Here is a 22,931-nt window from a genome sequence, read left to right as displayed (position 1 = left end):
GATTTTTAATACTATCGTAAACCACATGTTTCGTCAAAAAACAGTCACACATGTTGTTATTTTTAAAAATCTTGTTAGGAAACAAACATCAAGAAGCTGGGTGGTTTTCAATGTATATCACTAGTAAACATGATTTTGACGTGAACCTTATGTTATTGATTTATGTAGCCGTGGTTGTAAATACCTGCGTCTATATGGCTGTTTTCTGCCAGTTTAAATGCAATGGAATTACACCCATTGTTTCTGAGGCCAGACAGACTAGTTTCAGATACAAGCTCTGCCAGATGCCTACTTCGTTATTCAATATTGTATCAATTTTCTTTCTGTGCATAAAAGAGTCAATGTGTGCATGACTTTTTCCCAAAAACATCAACAACAACAACAACATCCTGTCGCATATCTACATGTACATGCGTATCTATATTAGCAACAGAAAAAATAATGATTGGTTTTTTTGGTGTTGTGTATTATACATACTTCATAAGGGGGGCTCGCGGTCCATTTGATGCTTGGAGAGGCGGTACCTGGTTAGTTTATTTTCAAAACAAATATTTGTTTCCCGAAATAATTTCCACATAATTTCGTCTCTGGTTTTACTCAAACCAAATAGTTTTTCTGTGATGTCGTGAGCATGAAGATGTTTCGAAACATTTTGGCGCACTTCCGAAAAGGAGATTGCGTTGAATGAGGCAATATAGACATCTACTTTGTGAAACGCTGAAATGTTACGTAGAAAACTTAGCGTTACAAAAAGCGAAAAGCTTCAGATTTACAACAGTGTGGATTACAGGCAATCTAGAAAATAGACTTCAATATTACGATGCAGTGAAAAGGCTGCAGAAACAGGTGTTTGTCTTTCACAACATCTAATTTGGACACTCGATACCAAACCAGTATAACATAATTTTCCAACGAATGCCACATACGTTTTATACACCTCGGGTCTAGATCGGTACACAAACTGAAGGACATATCGTCGTCAGATTTCTAACGAGCCATCACGCCTTCCATCGACACGGTTCTCTAGAACCTATACAGACGTGTCGTCTTCAGCTTAGGGTTTATCGGTATGCCAAAGTGGCACTCTCCGGCGATCTCACTTGTCGACATTAGCCGTATCGGTTGACGTTAATTTTGGTTTTAAATCAAAGAAAAAAAACTTATGGACTTATTCTGAGGTAATATTATCATTTATCAGCTGAAACAGTTACGAAGCGGCTGGGAACATGGTCTCGCTTCAGTGCTATGTCTGGTGCAAACTTGATATTTTAATAGCAAACTGGTAAATTTAGGCTAATTGGCAGAATATCACGGATTCCAAACTCGTAACGAGATGTAAAATGTGTAAACCGGTTTATTTATTCTTTCCTATACGTAACGTAAACATATCTTATGTCGCTGAAACTGAAAATACATATATTCTTGACGTGATGTAAACTGGAAAGGTGTTAATGTTTAGGTGGGTGTCCGTGTGGATGTGCTTGTTGATGTGCTTAAGGGTGTGCTCAAGAAAGCGTTTCTTGGTATACTTTTCGGTGTGCCTCTGGGTGTTGTAACGTATCTGCGTATTCGGTACCAATGAACGTGCTGAACATGGGCTTATCTGTTCACTGGAAATGATGGAAATGAACTTTTCTACTTCAAAGTCGTACACTTGCAACAAGAGGTTGGCAGTACCAATTCTCACCACATCTCATATATTTCAAAGACCTTCAAGGACGTTAGAATGACTACGTACCCAGTGTAAATACTGTAATGCTGTCTTTCCATTGCTATCAAACACTAATCTCTAGAATATCATTACGAAACAAAATGGCCCCCCATCCGATTGCACCGAAAAGCATTTCCAACAAAACTACCACTGCAGTCGAAATCACTAAGTGACACGGTTTCAGTATCGGTACAACTGTAACTTCACTCGATTCCTTTCGTACCCCGTGGAGATCCGGTTCAGAGCCTCTGGTCTTCAGAAACCCATGGTTATAGAGGCGACCAACGGTATCAGACTCACCAAACTGGTTTAACATATGTCATCGTATCCCAATTGTGTAGATAGATGCTCACGCTGTTAATCACTGGACGGTCTGTTGGAAACTCGATTATTTACAGACTGTATAGAAGGAATATTTTGAGTGTGGCGTAAGACGTAATACACTCACTCTCTTTACATCCAATACTCCTAAACTGACGTCTTAAAGCGAGGTGGGTTTTTATTTCTGCCGAGAGGAATGTTTTACATCAAAGAAACCATAGATTATAACATTTAAATTAGAAACCTTTGACTTGTCACAGCAATATATTTGATCAGAACAAACTGTATATTTATAGCTATGGAAACACACAACATGGGAAGTTTTAGACCCTAAATATACGAGAAGTAGATCACATATCGCCCTGTCGAGAATAGCTATAAATATATGTGCACAAATAGACCCAGTGTGCCCCCCAAAATCTACAACTACTACTGTCTATTAATACATGAGTCACACGCAGTTATTGCCATCATGATAAACTGCCGGAAGAAAGTTCATGGGTAACACCTGTTTCAGATGACGCAGTGTATCAGAAATGGGCCTCCGCACGTCGTCACTGTAGATGAAGCAATCATATGGGAGCTGACCCGGTGGTACGGGCATCTGACGTCTACGCATGGTCGTATGAGGAAGGCGGCAATGTTGTGTCGTCACTCACGCCGCAGCTACATGTACGGCAGACGCAACAAAGGATCACCGTCACTCAACCTAACAAACATATACCCGTGATTTCTATTCTGGCCAAAATGGTACCACTTCAGAAATTGCATTGCGCAAGGATCAAAGACATTGCTGTAATTGTAGACCTCTGAACACGGAAGCGGCCCTAGAGGAACTCCTTTGTTCATTATGGAGCTGATTATACAATAACAATTAATTCAGAAGGACTCTTGCTGCTGCGAGGAAGAACTACCCTATTAACACAGGCTAAGGGCGGTATCGGACGCCAGTAAGGAGGTTCTGACACTGTAGTTTGGACGCTAACAATCGCCTGCAGCACTGTGACATATCGGAAAGTTTGAGAAAACGCCAGAACGAAGAAAGAGAGCATTGAGGATACGGGCCCTAAGGTTACAGAAATTTGTGGGGGTGGAGTAATGGAATTTTGTAAAGAATTGATGAATGTTGACCGATTTTACTGTAAATGTCGCTACAAATAAAAGTGTATGTGAAAGCATTGGGACTGGACATATAGCACGTCTGAAACTGGATACACGGATAATTGAGATGATTATACATGTAATTATGGCATCAAACGGGAGTATTGAAAAAACTTACGGTTCTGAAAGTTTGATGTTTTTGTGATTAAAATGATCCGTAAGATAAGAGGGAACGTCGCCAGATCGGGCTTGTGGGAGGAAAAACGTGTATGATTGTTGTTAACGTCCTGTTTATGTCGCCTGACGAACACTAGTTCTTTTTTTTTTATTCTTTTCATATGATGCTTGTTGAGCCAAAACGCAGTTCCAAATTAGGTGTTTCTTATTACAATAAGCTCTAAAATGGAAAGGATTATATTTTTCTTACACCCTGCAGTAGACTCATTTCAGATACAATATGTACAACATTATGTATTATATTATGTACATGTAAGCATTTACTGGGAATTTTTACAAAATAATGTTAAATAAATAAAGTTCGTCTTACATATTTTGAGGTATATACATTTAGCTCTGGTTTACAATAATGGTTGTAACGATTGTTCGGGGTCAATAAAACAATCGAGATAAGTATCTTTAAACACCTTCGGGTCAACACATGAAACCGTTCCTTTTTACAATAAGAGCGTAACTCTTCATATGAACACGTTCTTGAAAATGACACAATTCACAATACACTTATTTTTCAGTGGTTCCTGCAAGCATAATTCTGTCTACAGAGAACCTTCGCAAGTTATCTGAGGTGACAGTGTGGGTACCTAGCACAATCTTGACGATAAACCCTCGACTCATTACACTAACTAACCTGACTGCATGCAAGTTTTGTACTGGCCATCCCATGTTGGTCCGCGTCTTTAAGATCACTGACACTCCTTGTGAAAAAAACATAAACATCATTAACTGAAAAACTCGCCTAGAACTACAGATATGCAACAATGACACCAATCCCTCGACATTTCGAGACTCTTACGACTTTTTATTAGCAAGTGGGAGAATCATTTAACCTAAAGTTGATCCGTGCGCTTAAGTGCATCGCCGTTACCACAAGCAAAGAGTGCGGGGCCGCATCACGAGTGGATGAATCTGCATTATTGTTAATTACAATCTGAAAATACACATGTTTCAGTAATAAAAAACATGGGAGTGCGCTTATTTCATCTGGGTAATAAACAGTTCATATCCCTCGGCAAGGTTTCTAAACTTGCCAAAACGGTGAAAATGCACATTTTACCCGGGTCTGTTATTAACGGTTCTTGATAAGTGTAGGCGTTTGTCAATCAGCAGGATTGCGTAATCAATTGCACGTGTTCTAAAAAGATTACTTAAACATTCAAAGTGCACTTATTCCTTGCTCTGTATTTTGTTTTTGCGATGCCCATTATCTCGAACTTAATCTTCAACACAGTCACCGTCATCACGATCATGTTTTTTAACATTATCAAATCAAAAGAAATGTAACACCTCGTATGATAATGACAATGTTTTTATCGTCGCCGTCATCATCGTTGTCATCATCGTCGTCATCATCACCATCGTCGTCGTCATCGTCATAGTCACCATTGTCGTAGTTGTCATCGTCATTGTCGTTATTGTCGTGATTGTTGATTTCATCCATAATATCGTCAAAGGTATATATTTTCACATTAGTCATCATCACCATCATCATCATCATCATCATGATCATAATCTATTTCATCATTGAAATAAAGCTCGCACAAAACAAGTGCATGCCCTTGTTTACGGCAATATGACACAGTTTCACTAGGCCGATTAATACCAATATCAGAAAGAATGACACACGTGACTTTATGAGGCCGCTGCTTTTCCACTATACGTGTACAGCAATAGCATCTCTGACGTCAGAATCCCACTGGCATTAACAGTCAGTCAATAGAAGGTTCTTAACATTGCAAGATGAACAATGATGTAACGAACCATATCACCTATCCTGACCATCCGAACCCGTGGACTCAATTGATTCATACCATCTGCTCACCGATTCGGCCTTCGGTAACCCACGCTTGTCGTAAGAGGCGACTAACGGGAGCGTGTGGTTAGACTAGTTGACACATGATCGATAATCGATGCTCATGATGTTAATCTCTGGATTGTCTGGTCCATACTCACTTATTTACAGACCAGCGCCATTTCGGTAGAATATCTAATGCGTTAAGCAACAAACAAACTACTATGGGTTTCTGGTGTGAAAAAAAGTGAATTAAGAAACTCTACTGAGTGTACTGCAGCCTTGTAGACGAATGTGAAGACGTACCCGCAAGGTTAGATAGTTTGTATTCCAGCTGCCGACAGACAAAGGAATAAAATTTTTGCGATAACCCGAACACACGACCTGTGTGCAGAGACATACCGGTATAGACTTTCACACCGTAGCCCTCATTCACAGGATCGGTACAGGAAGTGCGAAAGTATTTCGTAAAAATACTTTTTCATACAGAAATGCTCACACTACAAATAAGACCGCTATCAACAACAACCTGGGGCTTTTTTATCGAATGTACGAATGACAGCCATGTTTTATCACACATTTTACCATTTTTATCTCAGGGAGCGTTTGGAATTATGAGCTTGTTGAAGCACGGGAATCTTCTTAATCCAAATAGCAGAATGTGTTTCGCGGAAGCGGAAGTACATGGATGTACTTAGGTGCAACTGAGGTTATGCTGACTGACATATATTCAAGTGAAACACTGGCTTAAAGAAATAGTATGAAATTAATCGCATTAATCATTCTTTCAGGAAAATTGGTTTATCACGGAAAGGAAAGCCGTTTTGGTGTTTCACATAGTAACTTAAATTTGACACCAGATGTAAATTTATTATATTCATATGTAAAATGCTGGGAAGGGAGTATTTCATTTGTGAATTTCAGTTGATGCCAAATATTTTTGCTATCATTTTTGTCAACTGAAGGTTTTCGGGTGAAACTTCTAACGTACCTTGTAGGGCTAGGAACTGAACGGGAACGAGAGCACAACCACTGCAAGCACGAGTATTTAGAGACCGTCGTCATAAAAATGGAATATTGCAGAGTGTGAAGTTCAAGTACACACAAATATGTTGGTAGACTTGAAATATAACACTATACATGCCATATGTGGTGTCGGCTATTTCGGACGTAAAGTGCCCGGCTGTCCAGTTGCATGTGGCATGGGGACTGCAGCCTACATTTTACACACTGAGAAAAGCGACTATAATCTCCATGAACCAATACAGATGATTGCTGGTATCTGCGGGTTTCTTGTTTCCTACTTTTTGTATATTTTGTCTTTGAGGCTGTTGTTTGTTTGTGTTTGTTTCTAGGAGGGGAGGACCGTTGTTGCTATTTTTGTATAGGTCGATATTTCGCATCTTTCTTTTTATTTTTTTTACTAGAAGTCTTTGTACACTTTGTGTCGAACAGGTCCATTGCACGGAATGAGAACTTTATCGTCTACAGTGCAACGTCTTCCCGGGGCTTATGACCACCTGGCTTTTAATCCGTTACCAGTCGAACCGTAATCTCTCAACATAATGAGTGGATATCAGCGAGCCTTACCACCTGATCCCATTAGTCGTCTTTTACAACAGGCAAACCTTCACTGGTCCATGCATGAACCATTCTACAGATTCCTTTATAAGACAAGACAATCTCTATGTGTCATACAGACAGTTCACAATGCACGAATTCGTGGAATGACTACCCAGCAACGGAGAAGAAACATTTCGCTCGGTCTCACATAGTTGATGAAATACACTCATTAATGGATACAACGTGTGTGACGTCAATGTCAAAGGTGATGTTAATATAGATGTTATACTCTTTTAATTTGCACGCCACTCGTCGCTGCTTCGACATATAAGGCACTAATTCCTCCTCGATCTTTATACACATTATGTATATCAATAATATGACATAGCTTTTACTTGGGGAAGCGTGTGTCAAAATGTCTCCATTTCACTTGGGAAACGGTACATACTTTGCTCAATCAAACAAAATTGCACATTTCGTTTTGAAGTTTAGTGCTCCAAAGGTGTTTATTATGAGCTATGGTGATGCGCACAGCTGGTAATGTTTGGAAGGTCTGGAATTTCGTCAGTGCGTAGACTTGAACGACTCTGGGTCTTCCTCCCCAATCTAACATGTCGTCATGGAACTGAGATTCCTTTCAAAACAATCCTCACTCACCTAGGACGTCGCGAAATACAGCGGACAGTCGGTATGACAGTCGGAGTTAAGATATAAAATGACAGCGTCGTCATTATCATGAGAAACTGTGCGGTCAACAACACCATCCTCTACCATATCTACACATTAACACGTCATTAGGAAGAGCAACTGACGTCATCTTCGGTTGTTGCTTACAATACAACGTGACAAAACATATTATCAGAATAGCTTGGGTTTTTTCACCTTCCCAGTAAAAAAAGCACACACCCACGTTTGTTTGTTAACAGGATGAAACAATGAAGATAAAGTTATACTTCATTATGTGATTGTGCTGTATTTGTATCATGCTACTTTGAAGCGTTTTTGGCCATTGTCTTCATCATTATAACATTTGGATTAGTAATACTTTGATCGAGTCGAGCTTTCCTCTCCTGGCAACATCGTGGTCTTTGCGTTATGTTTATCAATTAAAATAATTCTACTTAAAATACCAAATTCCATGATTGTAGAAGTTGACTTAAGTACTATTTCTCATAAATGTGATCGCCGGTAGTAATGCGACGGGGGGACACCAGAAATGGTCTTCAAACATTGTACGAATGGGGGAAGCGGACCCGGGTCTGCAGCTAGACGAACGAACACTTTGACCATTTTACCATTATCCCTCTAATGAACGTTGAGGACTACTTGTGACATATGGCATGGTGTGTGTGGGGGGGGGATTCTCCAAAGTGGTGTAAACGGCAAGAACGTGATTAAAGTGTTTCCTGGTCACGCCAAAGACCCGGGTTCGATTCCCCTAATAGCGCCGTGAAGCCCGCCGTGATATCGCTGGAACATTGCTAAAGGCGGCATAAAACCAAGCTCACTCGAACCACTTTAACTTGCTTCAAACAGACACATAACACAATTAAAAACAACTGGTTTTAAACCAAATTCGCGTTTGGATTTGAGAGAAATGACAACTAAAATATGAATGTATAAAGAACGAAACAAAGACCGTTTGAGATGCCAGAGGTACCTGCAATCAGCCATTGAAGATATAACGTTGATAAGGAATTTTGGGTCACCCCATGACGTCTTGTAATGATGCTGCCACTCCACAGACACAGCGTCCATCGCGCCCAATCTGGCACTGATGGAGGAGAGGTGATTGGATAATACAAGGTATTTACTGCCAAAACAGACAACGAACCACTGGCACAAACATCTATTACCCTGTCAAAACGACTTACGATTCACATACGTACAATACCCCGGGAGACAATCAGAGCGAGTCTTTGGTCGGTAAGCGATACGGAATGCCACTTAGAATCCACAACTCAGATTGGACTATCAACAAAATGAATATCCAAATTCTCAGAACACTTATCGTATCTTTCGTAGACGCTTAAAACCTCGTCAAGTTACATAGCCGGTGCCTTAATAAAAGATACGACTGATTACGTGACAACTTTGCAATAAGTGTATATTGTTTGCGGTTTCGATACGCGTCAGTTCGTACGTCTACGTGTTTAAAATGCACATGAATGCATTAGACTATATCTCACAACTTAAAACGTATAGATAAACAGTTTAAACCTTGGTTCCAAGCTTGTACTGTAAGGGTATTGCTTGATGAACAAACTGTGTGTTAGCTGTATTGGGTGACGCCACATCGTAATCAGAAAATTATGAAATACAAAAATTCGCTTAAAACGCACAAATTCAAAATGTTTTACTTTCAACAACATATCTTTGACGATTTTCTTACAGTTCAGCTTTGACAGCTGTTTCCTTTTGTTTAGATTACATGTGGAGCCAGATAATTGCCAAGAGATATACCTGTAATTCCCACACTGTGGACCTTTATTCCTGGCACTGTATGTATGTATCCTTAAGCGCGGAGTGAGGCTATATGGTCGTAACAACGCTTGGAACAGTATTTTAGTTACGTCACAACATGTGAGCAAAAGATCTTGAAACTCGGAATGGTGCCGGTCTCAACCGTTTATCAATTTGGCGAAACCCTTATGCACTGACATTGTCCTGGTTTGAAATCGGGGCGAACCAAGATTCGAACCTACGATCCAAGTTTCCAAGTCTCCCAGGGACAACCATTGTTAGGTTTATACATACACCTGATACAGGGTATTACGATTTACAGTTTAAGTGTACAGACATGACGATGTTTAAAGGTTTTAATTCGATTTCCCAGCACTACCAGTTTAGTTTTAGAATTTGGCTTGGAACTAAATGGGGGTGGTGGGGGAGCGTAGTGGTTAAAGAGTTCGTTCGTCATACCGTAGGTCGGGTTCGATTCTCCACATGGATATAATGTGTGGAGTCCTCCGCCGTGATATTGTTGTGTTGCAAGTGGGACATAACTCAACTAACCCACTCACTCACTGGAGTGAATAGTTCAGTGACACAAGATATCAATAAAAATGGTTATACCCTGATTTGACATGTGAGTCTAGATTTTCGAAGATCTCTTAGCGCTAAGACAGTCGTAAGAGCCATACATAACATTACCTTATGACAATCTTAGTGCTAGAATAGCTACGAATCCCTAGCTAGACATCACCAAAATTGTCTACTACGTCATATACCATTATATGCCCAAATCACTTTCCACTATATTCGTACCATGGCCACACAAAATCAAAACATCAAGTGTTGTTTCACAGTTAAACTGTTTGAGCAATTGAACAGATAATAAGATTTAAAGACATAGAGATGTACAAACTAATATCCTGATAAGCACGTATTACTAGATGTGATATAATTATTGATTGATCAGCCACTCTCAGCGGAATATCGATGGAATGTTTACCTTACAGTGACGTTTTAAAAGGCTAGTGGTAAGGACAATATTTTAGTTTTGTCCACAAGAATTTCATATGGAGTTTCCGTGAACTACAAACGTCCTTTTGAAATCACAAAAACAATGCTTCCATAATATGGAAATATGAAACGAACTAAAAATTACAATATTCCAAAGAATTTTCGAGCTGCCATATTGTGACGGGAGTCTCGATTTATTTCTAGACGCCCCAACTTTCAGCAACGCCCTACATATACGTAGGAACGTTGATGACAAAGCGGTACTTTTCTGCTTACTTCAATCACCACAAGTAGATGTTGTGTTAAAGATCGCCATAACGTTATGATAACAGTGGCGTTGACGTACTTTATTGAGACAGTCGCGGTAGGGTCTCCCTTTTCTTATCTGTGGGGGCGTTTCTACTCTTCATGTGAAAAAGGATCACAACTGACGCGATGAAAGGTATTGCTGTATCGCATTGCCTCTCATCAACGGATTGGTCTTTTTCACATCTCGTAGATTTATTTTTTTAACCTTTTAACCTTTTTTTGTACCGGGAAATAGACAATCAATTGATCTTTTCACTACATGAAATAAGACTGTCACATATCTTCCTCTTGTTATGTGGAGGTGTTGGGGTTTTAAGATCTAAGTCATATAACTCTATTTAATGCATCGTATATGTTTATTTGAGAAGTTGAAAGATTCTGTCTTCATTCATGATAGGGGTGGAAGCTGTTCTCTTTTCTTTTGCATCTATTATGTCTGGATAATAAAGTACGTGTTAAAACATTTTTAATTATACTTTTTTGTTTATTCATCTGTTTATTTGTTGGGATAATATTTTCGTTATTATTTGTATTTCTATCTTTTTATTGCTGGCGATTCATGTTAGTCTCTATGGAGGCCAAGACAACCTCCCTCCCACTGTGCATAGAAGCAACATATTACTAACAATACTCAACAAAGTATAGTATATCGATCACATACTTATAATAGGATGTCTTGTTAGCCAATTTGTTAAAATACCCGTGAACACCCGCGTTAAAACTGGTCTTTAACTAAGCAGGATTGTCGTAAAAGGCGACTAACTGAATCGGGTAGTCAGACTAACTGACCTGGTTGACAATATACCACCGTATCCCAGTTGCGTAGACGGATGCTCCTGCTGTTGATCACGTGATATTCTGGTCTAGACTCGATTATTTACATATACCTCGAATACTGTTGAGTGAGGCGTTAAAAAACAAAATACAATATATTATTTTTTTGCATGTGAATCTTCGAGACTTAAAACAGACCAATGGCTAGAAATGTTTATACCAACGTGACACCGTCTGTATTATTCCGTATAAGATACAAGTCAGAATGTTATTCCTTGCCGTATTCTGTCGTATTTGTTAATATTTAGCGATATAATATATTACAATCTTGAAACATGTGTGTCTACACGTGGGATAAATATAGGGATAACAGAGAAACGAACACCAGAAATCATGACATATTGATAATAGTATTACTCACACGATTACCTCACACGATTACCTCACACGATTACCTCACACGATTACCTCACACGATTACCTCACACGATTACCTTCGCAGATTAAATAGTACAATGGCTCTGTGAACTAAGGTCAGCTTGGGTACGTGTACCGAGGTTTACATCATGGGTATGACGTTCGTGGACCACGGTGTATTTGTTTTGGTTTTATAAAGCCTTACACAGCAGTATTCCTGCTTATATAAAGGCAACTTTAAATAATCTAGGCTAGATCTGACAATCCTGTGATTAGCATGAGCTTTGATGTACACGCCTATGCTGACCATGTTGCTGACTTACTTCACTTGAACTGACCTGAAACTGATTCATTGACATTCAGGAGAGTCAGATTCCTCATGTTCCATATTCAATGATTTGTTCTGATTCATTCATTTTCATCAACATTGTTTCGAAACAATTTGTCTGTATCGATATTCATAGAATAAACATCCCTTTACTTGCACGACCTCTACAGAAATTATCTTAATTTATACATGATCATTGTTGAAGCGACTAAATGCATAGACAGTCATAAAGAATATCAAGTTGGAAATATTTTAATAAAAATAAACATAACCACGAGGGGGGCTATGATAAAGAAAACAACAGATATTGTACCCAGATAAAGTTTGTCTCATTGACTTGATTGTTGAGAATTTTGACGAAGCTTCTTTTGTGCCAAGTACTGTTTCATGTGGCTTATTTTGTTTCCACGTCTTGGTTCGATTCCCCACATGGGTACGATAGGGGAAGCCCTAGTCCGAAGAATATTGATATTGCTGGACTATTGCGAAAACCGGCCCCAAACTTACTCACACTCTCCATCTCTGTACCCGTGGTCTATAGATATTAATCATCCCAGCAACCAACCACCTTAACATCGATCTCCTGTTGGATACAATGACGTATCAATCAAGTTAGTGAGTCAGACAACCTGGTCCTGCATGTTAGTCGCGGTGGATTGCTGAATACTAACTCAGGTCCTCGCTGATTGAGATGATCTTTTGTCAGTATCCTTTGTCTCGTATTGGGCATTTAACATTCAAATTTGAATACTTTGTTTAAAGATAAATCGACCCACGATTTCAGAATTTCGAATATTGCCAGTCGTAAAAAGCTGTCTTTTTCTGTGCAGAGGTTGGATTCCGATGGGCAAAAATAATGAGGCCAATGTGGGACTGAAAGCACAACATAAATTCGTAATTAAAATAAAATATTTTTGAAGGTCACACCTGCGTCTTTTATTCTGATTCGAGCAACAGTTATCTAAACGATATCACTTTAACATCAGTGTTTTTCTGATCTAGCGACCATAACGCTTTGAGAGAGAATAATTACTAAGATATGTCCATGAATACGTGCAAACACCTAGTTCCGGGTACAACAACGTGCAGTAAACTTGGATAAAGTACTGTGATGATACGGTCCAGCCGACCCAGCTGTGAATGGGTACCTCGTACGGATGGGAAAGCAACAACAACATGGTTCGCCTAAATGTCTACAAGATCTGTATGGTCCCCAGGGAGTTGAGAATGAAAAATACGATGTGAGAGTGACATTCTATGACCAAGGGAAAATTATAAGTGCATTTCAACAGTCGAGGTGAGAGGTATTGGCGCTATGCAAACATTATATATTATCTTTCTTCTCCTATTATTATTATTATTATTATTATTATTATTATTAAAACAATTAATTAAGAAAGGGATGCCCTAGATAGTCCCACAATTTCCGATTCGCATTATTTCGATTCCAACCAGTTCTTTCTGCAATGCAAAAACCCAAAATGAAGCAAATCGCCCGATTCTACCCTCTCATTTCTGCTCATTTCCAATTCAAAAGGAATTCTTTCTTTCTATCAAAATTATATTAAATATATTCAGAGACTAATCGTTCGTAAAAAGGTGTTCCAGTTGATGTGAGATCAGTCGATTTAATCACTACACGTGTCGCAATGGACGTAGAGAAATAGGATAAGATACGATACCAAGTCGAAATCACTGATATTACAAAAACGGCAAACCACGACTGTGTAAAATGAAATTGAGTTTAAATAACATATGTTGCCCATATATCTGTTATTAAATTCACTTTCCTTTTTCACAATGGTGGTTTGACGCTTTGTAATACCGGTGATTTAAACTTGGTATCGTTTCTTTTGCCTGTTAGTGTATTTAACGTTAAGACAAAGGATTTTGGTGGATCGCACAACTTTACAGAAAAAAAGATGAAGCTGGATTAAAGTTTGGGATTTCTTTAACTTAAGTAATACTGCCAGCAGAATAACGACTTATCTCGGTTACACGAACTGTTCACAAGATGTAGAAGCAATGGCAGGAACACTGTCAAAAGCTTTGTTTTTCACTGTTAACGACAAGGGTGTCGGTGTGTAGTTTGTGGTAATGTGTTGGTGGGTGTGCTTAGTGTGTGGGTAGGCGTGAGGTATTAGGGGCAGGTACCCACCGCTGCTGTCTACAGGCTTGTAAGTTAAGCAATCATTTCCTGTCTGTATATGGTATGCATTGTAAGTTTCATGGCAGTAATTCCTGTCCTTGTCGATGTGTTCTAGTACATCTAACAGTTCACATTCCCGCTAGTTCGTTAATCTCAAAGCCATACTCGTTCAAACTTGCTGAATGCGGTAATGGAAGCCTGTCGCCCTTCTCTCTCTTTTGTCAGTAGGACTGGGGCTTACAGGAATGACTGTTATCTCAGTCACCGTCTCCAACCTGGTACACCGTAATCAGTGGTGGATAGTATGAGCAAAGATCAACGTTGCTAGGACACGAATATCCAGGTCAGGCATTGTCTCGTCCCCTGTCACATTTCAGTGACAGAGCAGCAGGGTAGTCTAGTGGTTAAAGCTTTCGCTCATCACGCCAAGGACCCCGGTTCGATTCCCAACCTGGGTAAAATGTGTGAGGCCAATGTTAGTGTCCCCCTGCATGATGGTACGGAATATTGCTAAAAGCAGCGTAGAACCAAATTCGCTCAGTCACAATTTCAGTGACCCACCGAACCATTCATGAATACTGGCCACATGCCGTGGAAATACTATGACACAATAACACAATGGACCATGACACAATATAAGAGTCACATCAAAGTAAACTGTCATTCAAACTCGCACCCACTACCAAAATGTTCACTTTCCGATTAGCGTTTTAGCATGTCAAATGCCAATCCCGTCTGCAATGGGGAGTGATTTCGTACTTATGGCTTTTCACATTCCCTGCTCATAAAATGTATTCTTTAAGTTAAAGAAGTTTTATTAACTAGTATAACATGATACATGGTCCCTAAATGTAACATAAAGAGCACTGGGTAACATGAGTATTCCTTTGTAAAATGCGCCCCAAACCTCGCGTGGAGGTGCAGGGGCCTTTGCTCGCTTGTCTATCTCGCAAAGAGAAATACTTATCTTTCTTGATTGACATAAAGATATAGGCCTGTGAAATGGCTTCTTTTTCATTCTTCCCAGTCCGCGGGGGGCTATAATACACAGTATAAATATGTTGTCAATTATATGTCTATGGAAGTATGTGTCATTGAATTCGATATGAGACCCCAGCGTAGCTGTCAATCAAACTATCACGTGACAGGAGAAGTGAAATCCACATTGAAACACTGCTAACGTGAAAACTTGGTCGTATCTCTCTCTCTCTTTCTCTCTCTCTCTCACCCTCTCTCTCTCTCTCAAATTTAATGCACAGTAGGGGAGTAGGTTTTATACGCCAAAGAAAAGTAGATAACCTCAGAAATGTAGCTGATTTGTGGATCCTCATGCGGACGTCTACACAAACACAAACTTTCTGGAATTTTTAAGGTAAATTCAACCATGTCTTGGAACGAGATTGCAGTGCTTGAGTGACTGTCTCTTTGGTTGGTTGTTTAGTTTTGCATTTGTTTGGTTGCATGTGTGGAATCGAATCCGGGCTTTCGGTATGAGGAGTCAACGCTTCAACCACAGGGCAGTCAGTTACTACAATGACTGCAGCGACACAGTGTAATTACGATCAGACGGATAAACTACCTGTGGAGTGACCACCTGCTACTACATTAAAACACGTGGAAGATAAGTCCATTTGCTTTTACCTGGAAGGCTAGAAGACAATACTGAATATGTCGACACGTGTAGATTGTACCGATAATTTGTCTCTTTAATTTTAATTACTCGGTATATCTGCGCACCGTTTACACTGTACAACTACTTCCGCTACTGCTACTACCAGTACTACTACTACCACTACGACTTCCGCGACAGCTACTACTACCACTACTATCAATACTACTACCAATACTAACACGACTTCCGCTACTGCTAATACTACCAATACTATCAATACTACTACCACTACAACTTCCGCTACTGCAACTAGTACCACTACTGCTGTTGGTGAGGTTTAAGGCTCGGATTCGATTCCTCCCTGGGTAAAATACGTGAAATTGCCAACGGAGTCATAAAATGGCACTCGTTCACATGTTCAGGTTCTTGCAATAACTAGGTATATCTTTGCTATTACAAATCAGGCTAGAAGTCATAAGGAATGTCATGATCAAACACACGCGGAACTGGACATGGCTTAGATTTGTCCTCTTTCCCCTATTTACAAAGTAATCACGAAACTGCGCCTATAACTGCTTCTGGGATTACGACTAGCACTAATGTTAATGCTACATAACTACAATTAAAGGTCACCATGAATTGAGAAAATGACTGGCGGAGATTATCAGCCCCACACTCAGAATGTCTATTTCGTACTTTTCTTTTATAAGGGTGCGATGGGTGATTAAAGCGTTCGTTCGTCACACCGAACACCCGGGTTCGATTGCCTACATGGGCACAATGTGTGAAGCCGAATTGTGGAATCTGCTGCCTTGATATAGCTGGAATACGGCTAAAAGCGAGGTAAATCTAAACTCATACAAAATCCAGGCTTACCTATAGCCACGTGATAGGACATCACACACGGAAGTCTGGTGTTTCATTATTAAGAACGCTGTATGAATTCAATCATTTCTGTAACAGTCCAGTTCAGTGATGATATGAACCTGTGACAAACTTCCTGTTTTATATTTCGGAAGAGGTGCAGTATTTGTTAAGAAATGGAAACGTGACATTGAATGATCATCCTCATGCATTTTTCAGAGGCGCGTCATGGTGTTTTTGATTGATTACATATTGAAAAATCATGCTAATTTGTGTATTCTACTTCCGGAATGAACTGACAAGAAAGATTTCTCTGGCGAAAGCAGAGTTTGACTCAAAATAAATTAGTTACATTTTTTCAATATTAGCAATAGTTTTAATGACCGACTGGTCTTTCTGTTAATATGTGTGTTCTGACTAGTAAGGCAATTCCTGGCACATTATCACATGGGTACAACGATTCCCCACATGGGTACAACGTGTGAAGCCCATTTCTGGTGTCGCCCGCCGTGATGTTACTGGACTATTGCTACATGCGGCGTAAAACAATACCAACTCACTTGTACATTTACTAAGACAATGGCAACTATTAGTTTATGTAACTGCAATGCTGTTGCTGCAGCTGGTACAACAACTGATACTACAACCACTACAGAATCATGTCACCAAGGCAACTGTCATTCCTTCCTCATAAATACAAATCACAGAATTATTACACAGCAGAGATACATTCTGTTTTATGTGTGTCGAGCCACCCACTTCACCTGTTGGTCGAAGATAGGAAGCAGTTATTCGTCAAATGCATGAGTCGTAGGTTTTGTTTTCAATCACCAAGTACCTCTTTAAGTAATGTGGCATTGTCGGAATTTAAATGGAGTAAAACAGAAAAAAATCACTTACCGCCGCCATTTCTGTAGCATATGTATGGGAACCGCCATACATTTCCTAGATCCACAGCAAACCCGATGACCGACAGTAAAAAATCCACCTTTTTACCCCATGTGTCCCTTTTCTCTCCATTTTCCACATCGGTGTCGTCTGCTCGTTTCTCTCCGTGCGGCAGCAGAGCGACGTTCGGCTGTGTCATCCTCGGAACTCCTCGTCCCTTTACGCCGACTCTCGTTTCATTCACCAGACCTCGCGTGTTCAACGGCAGCTTGGAGCTCTGATTGGCTAACGATACATCACTGACAGAGAACCCTCGGTTCACGTGACTCGAACTGTGAATCTCCTTGTCTCTGTCTTGCAAAAGATCAGTACTGCTTCGACACAATTCGACAACACCGCCGCTCTCGTCACAATCCAGCTTGCTCACACCACCAGTGAAAGGATCACCACTAGCTTCGGTGTAGCTCAGGTTGGCGTTAAACGGCATGGCGTAATGTATTTGGCACGGGTCTGCAGAAAGTGACCACCCTTCTCTCACCCGATTAGCGTAATCTGTAACAAAACACGGGTGTGCTACCAGCGATAATACGACACATACGAACCACCAGTGAATTATTAACAAGATGGTAATTGCTTTTAGGTTAGACTTTTTTCCCCTTTCGCTTCAAGTGCCGATATCAATAATATCAATATACTAAATATTCGTTGATTACGTCATTTGATGAATGTGATAATGAAACATTGCTGCTATGTAAATATGCTTACATGATCTTAGTGTGCTGTTGATGGTTTGGTAATTATCACTTGTCGTACCGTTAACCTCGCGGTCCCTGAAGCGCATAATTTTCCCCACGGCCTAGCCCTTTCTGAATTACCTGTGAAGATGGGGGTTAGAACTGGTCTTCGGGCTTGTCGTAAGAGGCAACTAACGGTATTGAGTGGTCAGGTTCCCCGAACAGGTTGACACATATGTCTTCCTACAAATATATCGATGCTCATATTGTTGATCACTGGTCCAGACTCGATGAATGGAATACTGCTGAGTGCAACAACAATCAACCAATCTTTCTGCAGTTCTAAAATCCTAAGGGAAGCAACTCTTGATTACCTCAATTTCAGAGTGACCCAACTCACTGGGTCTCCTTTTCAGTTAAAAAGGAAGTGTTTGTTTCTATTAGAATTATATGTGTATATTACCTGTAACCTCTGTCATACATCATACATTATTGTATGCCAATTCGGTAGCTCTCAGTTGTCGAGTTGCATTCAGAAACAACGAGTGAGTGAGTGAGTATGGTTGTAGGCCACTTTTAGCAATGCTCCAGCAATGTCATAGCGAGGGACACCAGAAATGGGCTTCGGACACTGGGAAACAACCAGTATATTTCCTTGTTACACACCGAACATCCGGGGTCTATTCCCAACGTGGGTACAATATGTGAAGCCGTGAGATTGCTGGAATATTGCTAAAAGCTGTAAAAAACTGAACTCACGCACTCACTACTCTTTAGAAGAACATTTTGGGTAAGTTTAACTTTTTGTTTGTTTGTTGTTTAAGGCCATACTCGAGTCCAGAGATATTCAAGTCTGGACGAGATAATCCAGTGATCAACATCATGAGCATCGATCTTCGCAGTCGGGGTGCGATGACATGTGTCAACGAAGTAGGTAAGCCTGAGCATTCTATCCTATTAGTCGCCTCTTAGGCACGTGGTCAGGCTCGCTGACGTGGCTGACACAGTTGTCTAACAATGTGTCCAACGCGTGAGAAGTGAAAAATAATTCTTTAATATCACGATATGTCTCTTTGACATGGATGAAAAACTCGCAAGGCATGGTGATTTTAGACGCCTTCTTTATACGTGGTTGGTAGAGTAGCCTAATTGTTAAAGCGTTAGCTCGTCACGCCGAAGTCCCGGATTCGAGTCCCCACATGGCTACAACTTGTGAAACCCATTTCTGGTGTCCCCTGCCATGATGTTGGTGGAATGTTGCTAAAAGCGGGGTAAGCCTAAATTCACTCAAACACTCTCTTCGATTTATGTAAAAATCCACATTCACGTTAATAGTGAAAACGGCCACAGATTCCTGGGACACAACTCTGCTGAATTATTTGACAAACAGTACCTGATTAAAGAAGTAAACTAATAAAGTGCTCAGCTTAGACAGATTACTATCACCTTAGATTAATATGTATAGCAGTATAATAGCTTAAATATACCATAACACAGCAATATCAACGTAAATCAGAGAGTACTATACTACTACATCAAGCAATATCACAGCAATAAATCTGATTTAACAACGACAGTGCCTCAATAGCATAGCGGTATATCAGCAATATCCCAATCATGGCACCAGAGAGTCAGATAAACTAGTGGTGGAGAGAATGAGCACCGACCAAGCCGAGGCCACGAGACCCAGCTACTGAGTGTATTTCTCCAGGCAATAACTGACCAAAGTTACCTGCCTTTGATGCTACAGGATACACTTTTTAGTCGTATGAAGACAAGCATACAGTCGAAACGTAGACTGCGAATACGTATTTTCTGCTGGCAATACTTATCCATAATTACCTACCTTAGTTGCCACCGGATACCCGTTTTATCATAAAAATAAGCACACAGTACCGCAGAAAGATACTGTATGGAGACTGCAGATTCATTTGTGCCTCAGTTGCATAAACCATATGTATTTTGTTGAATTACAAAATTAGCTTTAAAAAGAATTGTATTTTACGTTGCACTTCTTTTTCAGTTAAATCAGTTGAAAACACATTGTCAAGTGAGTTTATAATGCCCAAAGGATAAAGAAGCAAAAGACGGACAATTGTTTTCATTGAGACCACCAAAACAACATATTTCAGTCGACGGTCCGACATGAAACGGGCGGATATATACATGTAATAGATTACTGCTGAAAACGGTGCTACCCTCAAGCATTGCCATGGTATCACAGCACTCGGAACTTCCACATGACAATCATGTGACATCAACATAACATGATTACTGTTGGCAATCCTACACCGAATATAGGTCGATAAACCTGTCACTTGTCTTCTTGGCAACAATATCCCCAGCTACCAAATGTGTGATAAACAAGAAAAAAGGACACTTTTATGTAACCTATGTTATGGATTTTCTGCTTTCCTCCTACTCACAAACAGGAAATATGTCAGATTTATAGAATTCATCTTTATGCTCGTTGAAAAACACATGTTTGTCCTCGATGACGAGGTTCATTCTTGCAATGGAAGAAGGGGTACTGTATGTCAAATCCAAACACTTGACTCAAGCAGAAGTAAGGCTCTATTTCTGAAGCTTCAATTTAAAAGAGAGTAACAGATTTACATTTTAAACACTGATATGGCACAAGTAAACTCATTCTATGTTTCTGATTCCAGTTCTTCCAAAGGGCCAGTCCGGAATATGAGAAAATGCACTTCTGTACAAAGAGTTGCCGTTATTTCTCTGTTTTAACGCACTTGTTGCATGTTGTTCTCTCTGAGGTCCGCGCAGTTGTCAGTAGTTCTTTGACGTTGATCCGTCGTGACAGCTGCTATGTACAAGTTTCTTTATCATCCTGCAGCAGTCAAGTTTGCTAGAGGGCCCCACCTACAGTCGACCCCCTTTATTCTCTAAGTTGTGTATTTCGTATATCAATCAAAAGTATACTTAACAACGTGCAAAACTGAAATGTCGTACCGAATCAACCCGAGACGAAGATAGTTTTGTCGTTTTTGTAATAGTCAAAATATAGCTTGGGAATAGCTCTCCATTACCCCTGATAAATGATAGCTTAATTCAACACTTTGAAAAGAGGATTTTGAAAGTTGAAAGTGAGTCACAATTTCTATCGAGCCTTGAAGGAGTGAGTAAGTGAGTGAGTGAGTGAGTGCGTGAGTGAGTGAGTGAGTGAGCGAGTTTAGTTTTACGTCACACTCAGCAACGTTCCAACTGTATGGCGGTGGTCTCTAAATAATCGAGTCTGGTCCGGACTATCCAGTGACCAACAGCATGAGCATCGATTTACACAACTGGGATACGATAACATCTGTCAACGAAGTCAGGGGGCCTGACTACACGATGCCGTTACTCGCCTCGTATGACAAGCAAGGGCTGCTGAAGATCAATTCTAACCCGGATCTTCACGGGTCCTTAAAGCATTGACGTTCATGACATCAGCTGTGGATTAGCTTTAGAAACAACCAATGCTATATGAAAACATTTTTGCAAGTTAGATGGGTCCTCAGACTCCTCGCTGTTCTTCATCTAAATATTGGTCGTATTTAGCCTGTATGAATATATAGTGTAATCGGCCACAATCAGTTTTTTAAGAAACGGGAAAGTGGCATAGGGTCGTTTCTTTCGGTGCTTGGAGTGAGTAAGTATGGCTCTACGCCGCTTTTAGCACCATTCCAGCAATATTACGGTGGAGGATACCAAAAGCGGGCATCGATGGAACAGCGAACCCTTTAACTAAAGGGCTACCCCAACGTCCCGCAATCGTGATTCATGTACTCCATGACGTAAACTGTAATTATATAACCTATGTTTATACCAATCTTCTGCCTTAGTACAAACGTAGGTTTAAGAAATAAAATCACATTAAACTCATGATGAGGCAAATGCCGCGTTTGTGTAGCCTAATGGTTAAAGTTAAAAAACAGGAAAGTGAGAAAAGAGTGTTTCATTATTTCCTTCGAGTGAGTGAGTACGGTTTTACGCCGCTTTTAGCAATATTCGAGCAATATCATGGCAAGGAGCGCCAAAATTCTCTTCATATTGTACTCATGTGGGAAATCGAACCCGGGTCATCGGTGTGACGAGGGGACGTTTTAACCACTAGGCTACTCCTCCACTCCCAAAACCAAATGGCTTATTCCGGCTGACCACTGTCTGTCACATGTGTTGTTGTGGTGCCCTCAGATGACCTGTTTGTTGATGTTCTTGTCTAGTACCGTGTTGTGCAAGGCTTTGTGCATTAGAACGAATATTTTGGATATGCTGAACATCACTCACGCAAAGGTTCACATACACGTGTACTCACATACTCCTCAAGACGGGTCAACAACTGATATTTTATATATTTTGTCGATAAGATTCAATCAACACACATTGACAATTATGTTATTTGCTAACCCGCATGTCCAATATAATAGTAATAAACACGTCTTTGGATTTTTCTCATGATGTCACAGTTTTGTCCCCAAAATATTTTCACCGTGCCATTTTCTAATCTATGCATTAATGAATCGAACGAAGTATCTGTTCGTGATCGTAAAGTTCGTAACGAACAAGCGGGCAGCGCCGCTAACGTAAAATTGTTTCCCTTTATTGGATAACCGGTTTCGTACGCTTGCAGTAAATCTACTGCACATTCCTGCTGTGGATTCGTCGGTGT

The 22,931-nt window shown here is 40.2% G+C and overlaps 1 protein-coding gene across 1 annotated transcript in view; it reads right to left on the bottom strand.

The window, feature by feature from the left end:
• Positions 1–18,044, bottom strand: part of LOC137282422 (sodium-dependent serotonin transporter-like) — a 38,099-nt gene extending 20,055 nt beyond the window's left edge. Inside the window, exon 1 of the mRNA XM_067814171.1 lies at positions 17,541–18,044. Coding sequence (XP_067670272.1) covers positions 17,541–18,015 — 475 coding nt within the window. The 5' untranslated portion in view covers positions 18,016–18,044. The remainder of the gene's footprint in view (positions 1–17,540) is intronic.
• Positions 18,045–22,931: the final 4,887 nt, after the last annotated feature.

Source organism: Haliotis asinina, chromosome 1, assembly GCF_037392515.1.
Source record: "Haliotis asinina isolate JCU_RB_2024 chromosome 1, JCU_Hal_asi_v2, whole genome shotgun sequence".
NCBI classification, from domain to species: Eukaryota; Metazoa; Mollusca; class Gastropoda; order Lepetellida; family Haliotidae; genus Haliotis; species Haliotis asinina.
The sequence above is the reverse complement of the archived record's forward strand: the minus strand, read 5'-3'. Positions and strand labels throughout refer to the sequence as shown.